Consider the following 18,253-nt stretch of genomic DNA (forward strand, 5'->3'; position numbering starts at 1 on the left):
ATTATGAAGATAGATTTAACCCATGACATCATGGTTTGTATTTAACGTTTTGATATGCAGCATGGTGATCCATTATATTTTCTTTAACATGATTTCTAAAGACATCAGGGAGAAAATGCACCATTTATTTCTGCTTAATTTGAACCTGATTTAAACTCTCACTGTTTACATCAAGAGAAGTTCATTAAGTCAATTTGATATAAAGAAGAAAATGGAAGAAGAACTGATTTGATGAGCAAATCTTTATTTTTATAGAACATGAAACTAAACGTGAAACACAGCAACATATCAGTAAATGTTGTATTTAAACTCATTATACTCAGTTGATAATGAAAATGAAAAATGGAAGCAGAAATAACTTGTTGAACGTGACTTTATTGTGTTTAGAAATTAAAATAATCAACTTCACTAAAAACTAAAAAACAACACTGAGAGAAAAAGAGAAACTTAAAGCCAGTGAGTCAGGTCAGGACTGGGAACACTGGTCTCTCCTCAGTGTCTCTGTGACTGGAGTCTGGGAGCCCTGGGTGGCCTCACAGGTCACAGAGCCCACCTTCTCCCACTGGTCTGCAGGGAGCCTCAGGGTGCTGCTCCAGCTGTAGAGGCCGTCCTTCTGCAGCACCCCGGGGCTCCCGCTCTCCTCCCAGCTGCTGCTGCTGCTGCCGTCCACCTTCCAGGACAGACTCCAGCCTGAGGGGAAGCCCTTGTTGGCCAGACACATGAGGGTGGCCTTCTTCTGCTGCTGCAGCTCCTCTGTGGAGGGGGACAGCACCGTCAGGGTGGGGACGACTCGACCCACTGGAAGAAGAGACAAAGAGACGACATGAAGAAGGTTTGTACAACAAGCAAAACTATTCCTCCCTGTTGGCTGTTGAAGAGGAAGCTGCTGGTTTCATTAATCTTCCCCAAGCTGGATGAAACTTCAGCTTTCACTTCCCTCTCAGAGCTCAGTAACCACGGCAACAGATGAGCATCACTAATGAACCATGGCAACAGAAAGGTTTCAGTACTAAAGATAAAATGTTCTAAGCGGGAAAGTCTCACCTCAGTTTTATGACCAAACTTAAACATCAGAGTTGAAAATGATGCAGTAAATCAAGAGTAAGAAGATCTTCATCGATCCTCCACTTTTTCAGTTCAAATCTCATTAGATATAAACATTCACACAAGGCAAAACTAGGGAACCATCACCTTAAAAAATGTAGAACAAACTTTTGAAATCGTGGAAACATTTCCCCCAGTTAAAAAGACAAATCATACTGATGAAGAAACTGATTGAATTAGCTGCATTAATTCTACATTAAATGGTTAGACAGTGTTACCTGCAATTATAATTTCCTATCTGTGAGTAATACAAAGCAAAAAATGATGCAATATTTACAACATATTTAAGATCCATCCATCCATCCATTTTCTATACCGCTGAATCCGTCGGTCGGGTCACGGGCATATTTAAGATGATTATTCAAAACATACAAAAATTTTGTTTTTACAACAATAAATTACATTTTATATTATGAAATACTTTTTTCTGTCAAGAATTACAATCTAACTTTCAAACGAAATCATGAAAAAGCAAATCCGTCATAAATTCGTGTTTTTTTTAAAATAACAGCTTAAACTCGGTGCGGTGATGCAAACACATTTCAATTTACCATTACTTAAAAATACATAATTAAAAGATTCTTGTTCTAACTAGAGTTTTTCTGTATCACTGTGAGGTCAGAGTCACCAGAAAATCACAATATTTTGAGTAACATCCAATACATTCACATATAGCGGTTCTTTATTGATTTGAAGCATACAAAATGTGAATTTTGTTTTTTTAGAAGATAAAGGTACTTACAGTTAACATCCAGTCTGGTTCCTCCACCGAACGTGTACCACAGTGATACAAACTGGTTGAGTCGTCGTACAAAAACCTCTGACAGCAGAGAGACACGGCTCTCTGACTTTGGACACAACAAACTCAACACAAACAGTTTCCACCTGTAAAACTCAGCTGGCTGATGTCAGAAAAAACAGAGTGCCAGAAATTAAAGAAAATATTCATCTATTCTATTTCATCAATATGTATATGTGATGTTGTCATTAAGTAAGTGAAATTAACACTGGTTGTTTTTTTGTTAATCTATAAAAAGTAAAAAATGAATGTACACATGTATTCTAAGACAACAAATGAAAAAGGCAGCAGTGATATCATCAACAGAATTAAAGGTTTCCTCTCCCAAAAAGACCAGGAGAAACTCATCCATGCATTCATCTCCAGTAGACTCCATTACTGTAACGCTCTTTTAACTAGACTTCCCAAAAAGAGCATTAAACATCTGCAGCTCATCCAGAACGCTGCTGCTAGAGTTTTAACCCGGACTAAGAGATCTGAACACATCACACCAGTTTTAAAATCTTTACACTGGCTTCCAGTCAGTCACAGAATAGATTTTAAAAGCCTGCTGATGGTTTACAAATCCCAGAATGGTTTAGGGCCAAAATACTTCTGTGACATGTTCAGAAAATATAAACCCAGCAGAGCTCTTAGATCCAAGGACTCAGGTCAGCTGGTCCAGTCCAGAGTCCAGACTAAACATGGAGAAGCAGCACTTAGCTGTTATGCTGCAAACTAGTGGAACAAACTGCCAGTGGAGATTAAATTTTCACCAAATGGAGACATTTTTAAATCCAGGTTAAAGACATTTCTTTTCTCTTGTGTCTATGCATGAAATCTGCACGATATCTTTTAATTTATCTGAACTGTTGCTTGTTTTTAAATTAATTTAAATTATTTTATTTGTTTCTCTTTATATTCTTTTATGTATTTTAATGTGTCTTCCACTCCCTGCTGCAATGCTTTTATTTTTTGTAAAGCACTTTGAATTGTTTTGTACATGAAATGTGCTATACAAATGAATTTGATTTGATTTGATATCTTTCAATAAACTGAATAATCAATTGATAAACAGCATCATCAGATTGATCCAACATCGATTTTTTTTTTTACCAGGATCAAAACTTATCATGTCATCCACTATAAACATGATTATATGTAGTTTGATGTTCAGGCTGATACTTTTGTTGAGGTACATATTGTTGGGGATAGACTAAAATCAACATGTCAATTCAGATAACATTAAAAGTAACGATGAGGCACAGTGACAAAGTAATACTTGAAAAGCAGAGGAAGTGTAAAGAGAAGCTGAGAATCTACATGAAGATGATGTAACAGTCAGCTGTCCAAGCAGAGAGGAGGAAACATCCTGACATGTAGAGCACAGCTCCAGCTGACTGACTCTGTGTGTTTGCATATGTGTCCTGCCTCTCTGCTCCCAGATGTTAAGAGGTCAGTGTTGATCAGTGGCTGTCCAGACCTTTCAGAGACACTGACACACCAGCAGCACCATGATGATGATGTCACTGACTCTACTGCTGAGCACCCTGGGGCTCCTTGTTCAGGGTGAGACTCTCTTCTTAAACTCTGCTTCAGGATACAACCAGGTTCACCACAATGATGTTCTGCTATGATGGAGAAACACTGGAACAAGCAGCATTGACCTTCTTCCATCTGTTCTCCATGTTAAAGAAATCATCCTCTTCTGTTTGGATGTTGATCATCTTTCCTCAAGTTGAATTTGTCTTGATAACTATTCTCATCTTTCTCATATTTTCCAGGTTCATCAGGAGAAATCATCCTGACTCAGACTCCTGGATCTCAGTCTGTTGCTCCAGGAAACACTGTCTCCATCAGATGTAAAACCAGTACAAGTGTTAGTAACTACCTCCACTGGTACCTCCAGAAACCTGGAGAAGCTCCTAAACTCCTGATTTATTATGCTACAAATCGTCAGTCTGGAGTTTCAGATCGTTTTAGTGGAAGTGGATCTGGGAGTGACTTCACTCTGACCATCAGCAGAGTTCAGGCTGAAGATTCAGGAGTTTATTACTGTCAGCAGAGTAGCAGCTACCCGTTCACACAGTGATACAACGTCGTACAAAAACCTCCCTCAGCTGGAGAGGAACTGATCTGATCCACAGCTGCACTGAAACTAAACACGCACAAAGCTGCTCTAAATTATAAAGCCACAATGTATCAGGAGTTATCTATTTATTTATTAATTCTTTTATAAGTAAACAGATTATTTAAAGTTAATAATTTTGTTGTAGACATGATATTTTTATAAAGATTTCTTTGTGTTGATGATCAATGACACAGAACATCAAACAATCATCAAAATAAGATTTAAGAATAACATGAAATTTTAACAACAATTTATGATTTAAACTTTCTTTGTCTTCAACCAATCAGATCAAAATCATTGACTAAAATAAAACTTATGAATAGAAAGTTGTCTTATAAAGGGTTTTTCAGCACTTTCCTTATGAATCAAAGCTATCTAAGTGAACATGTTCCTTGATCTTATAAAGTTCATACTTTGAAATCATAAAAAAACAGTTTTTTTTTTTCTTTTTGTTAAAACAAACAAGCGACGAACACTGTCGGTTCCAAAAAGATAATTTTTTTCTCACTTTGTTGAAAATGTACACAGATTATACCTGATAAAGTCCTGGCTGACTGTGCTTTGTCTACACAGTTTAACAGTCAAACACCCCATAATGAGAGAAAAAAAGGATTCTCTTTCAAGCTGTTTACTGAGGATTTTCTGCCACTGACACATAGTTTCAGGGCGTTTTAATGTCAATAATTGCTAGAATGCCATGAAAATGTTCTGTTAATGAAAATGACCTTGTTTTATGTTCATGGTAATTACTCTGTTTCACGAATGAGATGTCTGACTTTATGGGCTTTTTTTGAGACTCTTGAGTTTTGTCATGTGCTCCTCAAAAAATGACTCAGAGTTGTCTGTTTGAATATAGTGAAAAAATATTTTTACTAACTATATCATTCCATTTTCTGAAAAAAGAATAGTTTTAATCTGCAGAGTTCAGGCTGAAGAAGAGATATATCGGTGCATTTGGCCTTCAAACTGTGATACAACTTTAATTAATAATTTCAGCTTGACATTAAATGAGTCTAATATTGTCTTAAAGAATCCTTCATGTACGAATTCCTTTCCCAAAAATCAGTAAAGCTTCCCCAAGCCGTAGTCCCGGATATTAAGAAAGTATAGGAGTCAAATTTAATGAGTAAATCTTTATTGTCTGAATATAGTTAAATGATAAACATTGCAAAGTAAAAAAGACTGTCTGATAATCTTAAAAGTTAAAGAGAAAAAGGCCTGCAGACTGATAGCATAACAGAATGAAAAGAATATCTGAGTCCCAGTGAGTCAGGTCAGGACTGGGAACACTGGTCTCTCCTCAGTGTCTCTGTGACTGGAGTCTGGGAGCCCTGGGTGGCCTCACAGGTCACAGAGCCCACCTTCTCCCACTGGTCTGCAGGGAGCCTCAGGGTGCTGCTCCAGCTGTAAAGGCCGTCCTTCTGCAGCACCCCGGGGCTCCCGCTCTCCTCCCAGCTGCTGCTGCTGCTGCCGTCCACCTTCCAGGACAGACTCCAGCCTGAGGGGAAGCCCTTGTTGGCCAGACACATGAGGGTGGCCTTCTTCTGCTGCTGCAGCTCCTCTGTGGAGGGGGGCAGCACCGTCAGGGTGGGACGGACATCACCTAGAAGACACCAATCGGTTTTGAGAACAGGGACCAAACAGCTTTCAACTGAATGTGAGACACGTGGACACTGATGGTTTCACAGTTGAGTTTCGTCCTTTAAGGAGTTTCAGTTAGACGGTTTCCTTCTCCATCAGTCACTGATTCACACATTGTTTCACTTCCCTTTCAGAAAGCTCTCATGCACATCAGCACACAGAGTCCTTACATGAACTTAAACATATCAAAGTACCAACTTTAAGCAGCTTACTTTAACAGTTTGATAGATTTAAAAGAAACTTGATTATTTCATAATTACTGTAAAACAGAGACTAAACTGAGTTCATTTAGTTTTTTTAACATTTGCTATTAGTTCATCAAAATCCTGCTACAAGCATCCTCGCTGTCATATTCAAGAAACAATCAACCTTTTCATCATTTCCACTGTTAAAAGAAAGTATTAGCTGGAAAATATACATGGACTTTATTAAAAATGTAATAGATTTTTTTAAAAAATTATGAAAAAAAACTTTGAAACTAAGTTTTAAAAAGTTTGAATTATTTTCAGACTTCACAGATTTGGCAGGATTGTTGAACATGTCCTTCATTCACACTGTTCAGAATAAGTTTGACTCAACTCAGAGAATTGTCGACAGAACAAAGAATTCAAAATATTACCTGACTGATTGTTTTGTTACCGTTAAAGTTGTTTCACACATTAACTGGAGCATGTGAAGAAAGGTTCATTAAAATACTTTCTGCTGAGATGTAATCTAAGAGAGGAGAACCATGACCAATATATGGATTAAAAATTGATTTCACTCCTCCCATTAAAAAGGTAACTCTTGCTACATATATTAGGAAAAAAAACAGTTAAAACCTTCAGATTTGTAATTTGTAGCAGTTTTTAGAGACTTACTTCCAAGTTCCAGTCTGGTTCCTCCACCGAACGTGTACCACAGTGATACAAACTGGTTGAGTCGTCGTACAAAAACCTCTGACAGCAAAGAGACACGGCTCTCTGACTTTGGACACAACAAACTCAACACAAACAGACTCGGACTGTTAAACACATCTGGCTGATGTCAGAAAAAGCTACAACAGACATTTAAAAAATTATTAATCTATTCTATTTCATCAACATTTCTATGTGATTTTGTCATTAAGTAAGTGAAATTAACACTGGTTGTGTTTTTGTAAATCTATGAAAAATAAAAAATGAATGTACACATGTATTCTAAGGCAACAAATAAAAAAGGCAGCAGTGATATCATCAACAGAATTAAAGGTTTCCTTTCCCAAAAAGACCAGGAGAAACTCATCCATGCATTCATCTCCAGTAGACTCCATTACTGTAATGCTCTTTTAACTGGACTTCCCAAAAAGAGCATTAAACATCTGCAGCTCATCCAGAACGCTGCTGCTAGAGTTTTAACCCGGACTAAGAGATCTGAACACATCACACCAGTTTTAAAATCTTTACTCTGGCTTCCAGTCAGTCACAGAATAGATTTTAAAAGCCTGCTGATGGTTTACAAATCCCAGAACGGTTTAGGCCCAAAATACATCTGTGATATGTTCAGAGAATATAAACTTAGCAGAGCTCTTAGATCCAAGGACTCAGGTCAGCTGGTCCAGTCCAGAGTCCAGACTAAACATGGAGAAGCAGCATTTAGCTGTTATGCTGCAAACAAGTGGAACAAACTGCCAGTGGAGATTAAACTTTCACCAAATGTAGACATTTTTAAATCCAGGTTAAAAACATTTCTGTTCTCATGTGTCTATGCATGAAATATCTTTTAACTTATCTAGACTGTTGCTTGTTTTTAAATTCATTTAAATTATTTTATTTGTTTTTCTTTATATTATTTTAATGCTTCTTACACTCCCTGCTGCAATGCTTTTATTTTATGTAAAGCACTTTGAATTGTTTTGTACATGAAATGTGCTATACAAATACATTTGATTTGATTTGATATCTTTCAATAAACTGAATAATCCATTGATAAACAGCATCATCAGATTGATCCAACATCGATTTTTTTTTACCAGGATCAAAACTTACCATGTCATCCACTATAAACATGATTAAATGTAGTTTGATGTTCAGGCTGATACTTTTGTTGAGGTTCATATTGTTGGGGATAGACTAAAATCAACATGTCAGTTCAGATAACATTAAAAGTAACGATGAGGCACAGTGACAAAGAAATACTTGAAAAGCAGGGGAAGTGTAAAGAGACGCTGAGAATCTACATGAAGATGATGTAGCAGTCAGCTGTCCAAGCAGAGAGGAGGAAACATCCTGACATGTAGAGCACAGCTCCAGCTGACTGACTCTGTGTGTTTGCATATGTGTCCTGCCTCTCTGCTCCCAGATGTTAAGAGGTCAGTGTTGATCAGTGGCTGTCCAGACCTTTCAGAGACACTGACACACCAGCAGCACCATGATGATGATGTCACTGACTCTGCTGCTGAGCACCCTGGGGCTCCTTGTTCAGGGTGAGACTCTCTTCTTAAACTCTGCTTCAGGATACAACCAGGTTCACCACAATGATGTTCTGCTATGATGGAGAAACACTGGAACAAGCAGCATTGGCCTTCTTCCATCTGTTCTCCATGTTAAAGAAATCATCCTCTTCTGTTTGGATGTTGATCATCTTTCCTCAAGTTGAATTTGTCTTGATAACTATTCTCATCTTTCTCATATTTTCCAGGTTCATCAGGAGAAATCATCCTGACTCAGACTCCTGGATCTCAGTCTGTTGCTCCAGGAAACACTGTCTCCATCAGATGTAAAACCAGTACAGGTGTTAGTAGCTGGCTCCACTGGTACCTCCAGAAACCTGGAGAAGCTCCTAAACTCCTGATTTATTTAGCTTCAACTCGTCAGTCTGGAGTTTCAGATTGTTTTAGTGGAAGTGGATCTGGGAGTGACTACACTCTGACCATCAGCAGAGTTCAGGCTGAAGATTCAGGAGTTTATTACTGTCAGCAGAGTAGCAGCTACCCGTTCACACAGTGATACAACGTCGTACAAAAACCTCCCTCAGCTGGAGAGGAACTGATCTGATCCACAGCTGCACTGAAACTAAACACGCACAAAGCTGCTCTAAATTATAAAGCCACAATGTATCAGGAGTTATCTATTTATTTATTCATTCTTTTACAAGTAAACAGATTATTTAGATTTAATAATTTTGTTGGAGACCAGATATTTTTACAAAGATTTCCTTTTTGTTTATCATCAATGACACAGAACATCAAACAATCATTAAAATAAGATTTAAGAATAACATGTAATTTTAACAACAATTCATGATTTAAACTTTCTTTGTCTTCAATCAGATCAAAATCATTGACTAAAATAAAACTTATAGATAGAAAGTTGTCTTATAAAGTGTTTTTCAGCACTTTCCTTATGAATCAAAGCTATATAAGTAAACATGTTTCTTGATCTTATAAAGTTCATACTTTGAAATCATAAATAAACAGTTTTTTTTTCTTTTTGTTAAAACAAACAAGTGACGAACACTGTCGGTTCCAAAAAGATAATTTTTTTCTCACTTTGTTGAATAATTACCACAGATTATACCTGATAAAGTCCTGGCTGACTGTGCTTTGTCCACACAGTTTAACAGTCAGACACCCCATAATGAGAGAAAAAAAAAGGATTCTCTTTCAAGCTGTTTACTGAGGATTTTCTGCCACTGACACATAGTTTCAGGGCGTTTTAATGTCAATAATTGCTAGAATGCCATGAAAATGTTCTGTTAATGAAAATGACCTTGTTTTATGTTGATGGTAATTACTCTGTTTCATGAATGAGATGTCTGACTTTATGGGCTTTTTTTGAGACTCTTGAGTTTTGTCATGTGCTCCTCAAAAATGACTCAGAGTTGTCTGTTTGAAAATAGTGAAAAAATATTTATACTAACTATATCATTCCATTTTCTGAAAAAAGAATAGTTTTAATCTGCAGAGTTCAGGCTGAAGAAGAGATTTATCGGTGCATTTGGCCTTTAAACTGTGATACGACTTTAATTAATAATTTCAGCTTGACATTAAATGAGTGTAATATTGTCTTAAAGAATCCTTCATGTACGAATTCCTTTCTCAAAAATCAGTAAAGCTTCCAAGCCGTAGTCCCAGATATTAAGAAAGTATAGGAGTCAAATTTAATGAGTAAATCTTTATTGTCTGAATATAGTTAAATGATAAACATTACAAAGTAAACAAGACTGTCTGATAATCTTAAAAGTTAAAGAGAAAAAGGCCTGCAGACTGATAACATAACAGAATGAAAAGAATATCTGAGTCCCAGTGAGTCAGGTCAGGACTGGGAACACTGGTCTCTCCTCAGTGTCTCTGTGACTGGAGTCTGGGAGCCCTGGGTGGCCTCACAGGTCACAGAGCCCACCTTCTCCCACTGGTCTGCAGGGAGCCTCAGGGTGCTGCTCCAGCTGTAGAGGCCGTCCTTCTGCAGCACCCCGGGGCTCCCGCTCTCCTCCCAGCTGCTGCTGCTGCTGCCGTCCACCTTCCAGGACAGACTCCAGCCTGAGGGGAAGCCCTTGTTGGCCAGACACATGAGGGTGGCCTTCTTCTGCTGCTGCAGCTCCTCTGTGGAGGGGGACAGCACCGTCAGGGTGGGGACGACTCGACCCACTGGAAGAAGAGACAAAGAGACGACATGAAGAAGGTTTGTACAACGAGCAAAACTATTCCTCCCTGTTGGCTGTTGAAGAGGAAGCTGCTGGTTTCATTAATCTTCCCCAAGCTAGATGAAACTTCAGCTTTCACTTCCCTCTCAGAGCTCAGTAACCACGGCAACAGATGAGCATCACTAATGAACCATGGCAACAGAAAGGTTTCATTCAGTACTAAAGATAAAGTGTTCTAAGCAGGAAAGTCTCACCTCAGTTTTATGACCAAACTTAAACATCAGAGTTGAAAATGATGCAGTAAATCAAGAGTAAGAAGATCTTCATCGATCCTCCACTTTTTCAGTTCAAATCTCATTAGATATAAACATTCACACAAGGCAAAGCTAGGGAACCATCACCTAAAAAATGTAGAACAAACTTTTGAAATCGTGGAAACATTTCCCCCAGTTAAAAAGACAAATCATACTGATGAAGAAACTGATTGAATTAGCTGCATTAATTCTACATTAAATGGTTAGACAGTGTTACCTGCAATTATAATTTCCTATCTGTGAGTAATACAAAGCAAAAAATTATGCAATATTTACAACACATTTTAGATGACTTTTCAAAACATACAAAAAATATATTTTTTACAGCAATAAAATACATTTTACGTTATGAAATACTTTTTTCTGTGAAGAATTACAATCTAACTTTCAAACGAAATCATGAAAAAGCAAATCCGCCATAAATTTGTGATTTTTTGAAAATAACAGCTTAAACTCGGTGCGGTGATGCAAACACATTTCAATTTACCATCACTTAAAAATACATAATTAAAAGATTCTTGTTCTAACTAGAGTTTTTCTGAATCACTGTGAGGTCAGAGTCACCAGAAAAACACAAAATTTGAACTATCATCCAATACATTCACATAAAGTGGTTCTTTATTGATTTGAATCAAATAAAACTTGAATTTAGATTTTTTTTTTTCTAGAAGATAAAGGTACTTACAGTTAACATCCAGCCTGGTTCCTCCACCAAAAGTCAACCACAGTGATACAAACTGGTTGAGTCGTCGTACAAAAACCTCTGACTGCAAAGAGACACGGCTCTCTGACTTTGGACACAACAAACTCAACACAAACAGACTCGGACTGTTAAACACATCTGGGTAATATGAAGATCAGATTTATAGAAAATATAATAAATCAATTAATCCCCCTAATGTTCCCCCTTTTAAAAAACATGTATTTAATTAAAAGTGATCGCTGTAAAGTAAAAGAACAACAACAAAAAAAGAAACGGACAATTCCAGAATATCCATTTTTACAAGCAACAAATCTAAAGAGAAACACCAAAGATATCACATATTTCAGATCAATACCGTGATAAACCGAGTTAATTCATTAATAAAATACATCATCAGATTAATCCAAGTACCTGTTGGAGTCAGTGAGAGCATTTCCATAGAGAGCCACTTTGCATCAGCAGCACCATGCTCCAGTGCTCTGGGAGAGTTTATAGTCCTGAGAGTTGAACACTGGATGACTGACAGCTGACCTTCATGACAACAGAAGCCACAGAAATCCTCCTCATCAGAAACATGACTTTGATCTGCGTCCTCATCTGGACTCTCCTCTGCTGCTGCTTCACAGGTAAAGTCCAGAGAATCAAACTCCTCTCCTCTATGAACATCCGTCCCTCTGAAATGAAGCTGACAAAAGCATGAAGCTGCTTTATGTTTTTGTGTCTGTGTCCTCAGAGTCCAGAGGTCAGGTCACAGTGACTCAGCCTGGAGCAGTGAGCTCTGCTGTGGGAGGCTCTGTCACCATCAGTTGTAAGACCAGTCATGAGTTTTGGGGTTGTAGCAGTGCTTACTGTTTAGCTTGGTACCAACAAAAAGATGGACACACTCCTAAACTGTTGATTCGCTACACCAATGAACGCATGTCAGGAATTCCAAGCCGTTTTTCAGGCAGTGGATCTGGGACTGACTTCACTCTGACCATCAGTGGAGTCCAGGCTGAAGATGCTGCAGTTTATTACTGTCAGGGTATAAACACAATCAACAGTCAGTATGTGTTCACACAGTGAAAAAGCATCGTACAAAAACCTCCCTCAGTCAGACTGAACAGAAACTGATGTGACTGCTGCAGCTGGAAGCAGCTGGAAGCAGCTGGAGCACTGACACAGATCACTGACGAGACACACTGTAAACACAAGCATGAGTTAATATACAAGTGATTATCATAAACTTTCCTAAAGCCATAGCTCCATATGAAGACACAAACATCAGGTCTGTTTACCTGTGAGCTAAAACTGGAACACAAAAAAAACTATATTCTATATGGTATTCTAAGACATTTATTCTGTATCAATTTCTCTGATAACTAAGCGTCACAATTTCTTTGATTTTTCATTTAAAGGAATATTTTCAAAAAATAGACAATTTTCCACGATAATTATAAACTGTGGGCCTTTAACGGATTGTTCAGGGTGCACCCTGCCTCTCCAACCCGCCCCTGTGACCCTGAAAATGCATATGGGAAAAAAAAATGAATGTAAGTGATGAAAATCTGACTGGATATGAAACAAAACAAACTGTAATTTTCTTAAAGACAAAAAAAAAAGATGACAAAAAACTTTTTCCTTTTACCAGATTTTCCATCTGCAAACACAAACATCAGGTCTTATTCCAGCCACATATCTCCTTTGAGTTTTGAGGAAAATACTTACTGGGACTAAAAAACTCTCTACATTTATAACCATAAATGAGAAAACATTGAGAGAAGAAACATGCTAATAATGCTAATTTAAAAAAAATGCAGCGATTCTTCCATTTATTTGGACTCTGATTTAATTGAAGACAGTATGAAACCCTGTATTATCTCTTCATTTAATTAGATTTTTTTAAAGACAAATCTATTTTTGTATTTTATGTCTGCAATACCACTCATACATTAGGGGGCAATTTAAGGCTAGAAATTAGGACAAAAGCACATCAATTTCAATTCAAACAGGTCATGTGAACAGTTGATTATAAAGAAGGTTTGATACAAAAGCAGCATCTATGAAAGGCTCGTAAAGAACAAACACGAGAGGATCTCCAGTTTGTCAATGTCTGTGTGAGAAAATGATTGAACTGTTCAAAAACAGTGTTTCTCAAAGATAGATTGGAAGGTATTTGCACATGTCTCCCTCTCCAGCTCATAACACCAAATCACTCTGGGTGAATCTCAGTGTATAAAGGGTAAAGACGCAAGCAAATGTTGGACAAATGTTTTTGAAGGAAGATGGAATACCCAGAAAGAGCTCATGCATGCACATGGAGAACATACAAACTCCACACAGAAAGTCTCCTGCAGTGAGTCCAACCTTCTCATTGTGAATGCAGCCCCTGCATATACTTTTTGTTAATTTAGATAAAATTAAATTGTATCGTACAAAAATGATGCTTTCAATAGACATCAAAGTTAATGAGTTAGATTTTCGTTATTTGACTTTATTACAGAATAAAAAAAAACACATAAACAGCATTTTTTATATTGCTAAAGTAAGAAAAATATTAGTTTTACTAATGTTGGAAAATTAAGAATCATGTCGGAATAAAAGGCTTCAGTGAAGCTGTGTGTTGTAAATTAAACAAGCATGTATTTTATGATCAGACGCCTACAACAGAACAACTTTCAGTCATGAATGAGTTCTTATTGATTCTGATGATAATGATGGACTAACTACAGCAACAACTCTTTTACCTGTACTACTTTAGAGTTAGTGAGTGAATAAATCTTCATCTACAGTATGTATCTTGATCCATGATTTTATCTTTCACATGATTAGTCAATTCATAATCATAACAAATACAGTAATTACTTTTGTCGTTTGATATTCAGGCTGAATCTTAAGTGTTTAATATTGTTGGATTAATGGATGAAAGGATGGAGGAAAACCAGCGGAATTTTGCATCTGTAACAATAAAAGTAATGATGAAGCAAAGTGACAAAGAAAAAAAAGGGGAAGTGTAAGAAAATGCTTATTTTAGATGTAACAGTCAGCTGTCCAAGCAGAGAGGAGGAAACATCCTGACATGTAGAGCACAGCTCCAGCTGACTGACTCTGTGTGTTTGCATATGTGTCCTGCCTCTCTGCTCCCAGATGTTAAGAGGTCAGTGTTGATCAGTGGCTGTCCAGACCTTTCAGAGACACTGACACAACAGCAGCTCAATGATGATGATGTCACTGACTCTGCTGCTGAGCACCCTGGGGCTCCTTGTTCAGGGTGAGACTCTCTTCTTAAACTCTGCTTCAGGATACAACCAGGTTCACCACAATGATGTTCTGCTATGATGGAGAAACACTGGAACAAGCAGCATTGACCTTCTTCCATCTGTTCTCCATGTTAAAGAAATCATCCTCTTCTGTTTGCATGTTGATCATCTTTCCTCAAGTTGAATTTGTCTTGATAACTATTCTCATCTTTCTCATATTTTCCAGGTTCATCAGGAGAAATCATCCTGACTCAGACTCCTGGATCTCAGTCTGTTGCTCCAGGAAACACTGTCTCCATCAGATGTAAAACCAGTACAGGTGTTACCTGGCTCAGTTGGTACCTCCAGAAACCTGGAGAAGCTCCTAAACTCCTGATTTATAAAGCTTTGAATCGTCAGTCTGGAGTTTCAGATCGTTTTAGTGGAAGTGGATCTGGGACTGACTTCACTCTGACCATTAGCAGAGTTCAGGCTGAAGATTCAGGAGTTTATTACTGTCAGCAGAGTGACAGCACACCGTTCACACAGTGATACAACGTCGTACAAAAACCTCCCTCAGCTGGAGAGGAACTGATCTGATCCACAGCTGCACTGAAACTAAACACGCACAAAGCTGCTCTAAATTATAAAGCCACAATGTATCAGGAGTTATCTATTTATTTATTCATTCTTTTATAAGTAAACAGATTATTTAGATTTAATAATTTTGTTGTAGACCAGATATTTTTACAAAGATTTCTTTGTGTTGATGATCAATGACACAGAACATCAAAAAATCATCAAAATAAGATTTAAGAATAACATGTAATTTTAACAACAATTTATGATTTAAACTTTTTTTGTCTTCAATCAGATCAAAATCATTGACTAAAATAAAACTTATAGATAGAAAGTTGTCTTATAAAGGGTTTTTCAGCACTTTCCTTATGAATCAAAGCTATTTAAATGAACATGTTCCTTGATCTTATAAAGTTCATACTTTGAAATCATAAATAAACACAGTTTTTTTTTTTGTTAAAACAAACAAGTGAAGAACACTGTTGGTTCCAAAAAGATAATTTTTTTTCTCACTTTGTTGAATAATGTAGACAGATTATACCTGATAAAGTCCTGGCTGACTGTGCTTTGTCTACACAGTTTAACAGTCAGACACCCCATAATGAGAGAAAAAAAGGATTCTCTTTCAAGCTGTTTACTGAGGATTTTCTGCCACTGACACATAGTTTCAGGGCGTTTTAATGTCAATAATTGCTAGAATGCCATGAAAATGTTCTGTTAATGAAAATGACCTTGTTTTATGTTCATGGTAATTACTCTGTTTCACGAATGAGATGTCTGACTTTATGGGCTTTTTTTGAGACTCTTGAGTTTTGTCATGTGCTCCTCAAAAAATGACTCAGAGTTGTCTGTTTGAATATAGTGAAAAAATATTTATACTAACTATATCATTCCATTTTCTGAAAAAAGAATAGTTTTAATCTGCAGAGTTCAGGATGAAGAAGAGATTTATCGGTGCATTTGGCCTTTAAACTGTGATGCAACTTTAATGAATAATTTCAGCTTGACATTAAATGAGTCTAATATTGTCTTAAAGAATCCTTCATGTACGAATTCCTTTCCCAAAAATCAGTAAAGCTTCCCCAAGCCGTAGTCCTGGATATTAAGAAAGTATAGGAGTCAAATTTAATGAGTAAATCTTTATTGTCTGAATATAGTTAAATGATAAACATTGCAAAGTAAAAAAGACTGTCTGATAATCTTAAAAGTTAAAGAGAAAAAGGCCTGCAGACTGATAACATAACAGAATGAAAAGAATATCCGAGTCCCAGTGAGCCAGGTCAGGACTGGGAACACTGGTCTCTCCTCAGTGTCTCTGTGACTGGAGTCTGGGAGCCCTGGGTGGCCTCACAGGTCACAGAGCCCACCTTCTCCCACTGGTCTGCAGGGAGCCTCAGGGTGCTGCTCCAGCTGTAGAGGCCGTCCTTCTGCAGCACCCCGGGGCTCCCGCTCTCCTCCCAGCTGCTGCTGCTGCTGCCGTCCACCTTCCAGGACAGACTCCAGCCAGAGGGGAAGCCCTTGTTGGCCAGACACATGAGGGTGGCCTTCTTCTGCTGCTGCAGCTCCTCTGTGGAGGGGGGCAGCACCGTCAGGGTGGGACGGACATCACCTAGAAGACACCAATCGGTTTTGAGAACAGGGACCAAACAGCTTTCAACTGAATGTGAGACACGTGGACGCTGATGGTTTCACAGTTGAGTTTCGTCCTTTAAGGAGTTTCAGTTAGACGGTTTCCTTCTCCATCAGTTACTGATTCACACATTGTTTCACTTCCCTTTCAGAAAGCTCTCATGCACATCAGCACACAGAGTCCTTACATGAACTTAAACATATCAAAGTACCAACTTTAAGCAGCTAACTTTTTTAACATTTGCTATTAGTTCATTAAAATCCTGCTACAAGCATCCTTGCTGTCATATTCAAGAAACAATCAACCTTATTATCATTTCCACTGTTAAAAGAAAATATTAGCTTGAAAATATACATGGACTTTATTAGAAATGTAATAGATTTTTAAAAAAATTATGAAAAAAAACTTTGAAACTAAGTTTTAAAAAGTTTGAATTATTTTCAGACATCACAGATTTGGCAGGATTGTTGAACATGTCCTTCAGTCACACTGTTCAGAATAAGTTTGACTCAATTCAGAGAAGTGTCGACAGAACAAAGAATTTGAAATATTATATGATTGATTGTTTTGTTCCCATTAAAGTTGTTTCACACATTAACTGGAGCATGTGAAGAAAGGTTCATTAAAATACTTTCTGCTGAGATGTAATCTAAGAGAGGAGAACCATGAGCAGTATATGGATTTAAAATTGATTTCACTCCTCCCATTAAAAAGGTAACTCTTGCTACGTATATTAGGAAAAAAACAGATACAACTTTCAGATTTGTAATTTGTAGCAATTTTTAGAGACTTACTTCCAAGTTCCAGTCTGGTTCCTCCACCGAACGTGTACCACAGTGATACAAACTGGTTGAGTCGTCGTACAAAAACCTCTGACTTCACAGAGACACGGCTCTCTGACTTTGAACACAACAAACTCAACTTTGTCTGACAATTCTGAATGTAAAACTCTTCAGATATTGTTTATCTAAATGTCTGAGTAATTTTCACATTCAGGAATGTGCCGATGATATTTCTATTTGTCCTTCCAGTTTTAGAAATGAGGTGTATTTGTAACCTATTGATCCAGAATTATACCAGAGCAGTTAAAATTTATATTACTAAAGAATTACATGTTGGTAGAATAAAAGACTTAAGATCTATAGCATTAAAATTAATCAAATATTTAACTTACTTCCAACATCCAGTCTGGTTCCTCCACCAAAAGTCCACCACAGTGATACAAACTGGTTGAGTCGTCGTACAAAAACCTCTGACAGCACAGAGACACGGCTCTCTGACTTTGGACACAACAAACTCAACACAAACAGACTCGGACTGTTAAACACATCTGGGTACTATGAAGATCAGATTTTTTGAAAATATAATAAATAAATTATTCCCCCTAACCCCCCCCCCCCAAAAAAAAACATGTCTTTTATTAAAAGCGATGGCTGTAAAAGTAAAACATAAACAACAAAAAAGAAACGGATGATTCCAGAATACCCATTTTTACAAGCAAAAATTCTATAGAGAAACCCCAAAGATATCACATATTTCAGATCAATACTGTG

General features: G+C 37.4%; 6 gene segments (V, D, J or C); 2 read left to right on the plus strand and 4 right to left on the minus strand.

The window, feature by feature from the left end:
* Positions 1-322: 322 nt before the first annotated feature.
* Positions 323-1,901, minus strand: LOC142367757 (Ig kappa-b4 chain C region-like). The segment is given in 2 exon segments: positions 323-798; positions 1,847-1,901. A coding segment is annotated over 1 exon segment (255 nt).
* Positions 1,902-3,367: 1,466 nt separating this feature from the next.
* LOC142368249 (immunoglobulin kappa variable 6D-21-like) lies at positions 3,368-4,022 on the plus strand. The segment is given in 2 exon segments: positions 3,368-3,451; positions 3,667-4,022. Coding segments are annotated over 2 exon segments (411 nt in total).
* Positions 4,023-5,131: 1,109 nt separating this feature from the next.
* Positions 5,132-6,565, minus strand: LOC142367774 (Ig kappa-b4 chain C region-like). The segment is given in 2 exon segments: positions 5,132-5,616; positions 6,515-6,565. A coding segment is annotated over 1 exon segment (255 nt).
* A 1,446-nt stretch (positions 6,566-8,011) lies between these two features.
* Positions 8,012-8,620, plus strand: LOC142367810 (immunoglobulin kappa variable 1-12-like). The segment is given in 2 exon segments: positions 8,012-8,097; positions 8,313-8,620. Coding segments are annotated over 2 exon segments (363 nt in total).
* A 1,152-nt stretch (positions 8,621-9,772) lies between these two features.
* On the minus strand, positions 9,773-11,419 carry LOC142367613 (Ig kappa-b4 chain C region-like). The segment is given in 2 exon segments: positions 9,773-10,260; positions 11,256-11,419. A coding segment is annotated over 1 exon segment (255 nt).
* Positions 11,420-16,194: 4,775 nt separating this feature from the next.
* On the minus strand, positions 16,195-18,050 carry LOC142367569 (Ig kappa-b4 chain C region-like). The segment is given in 3 exon segments: positions 16,195-16,679; positions 17,495-17,600; positions 17,875-18,050. Coding segments are annotated over 3 exon segments (444 nt in total).
* Positions 18,051-18,253: the final 203 nt, after the last annotated feature.

This window comes from Odontesthes bonariensis, chromosome 18 (genome assembly GCF_027942865.1).
Source record: "Odontesthes bonariensis isolate fOdoBon6 chromosome 18, fOdoBon6.hap1, whole genome shotgun sequence".
NCBI lineage: Eukaryota > Metazoa > Chordata > Actinopteri > Atheriniformes > Atherinopsidae > Odontesthes > Odontesthes bonariensis.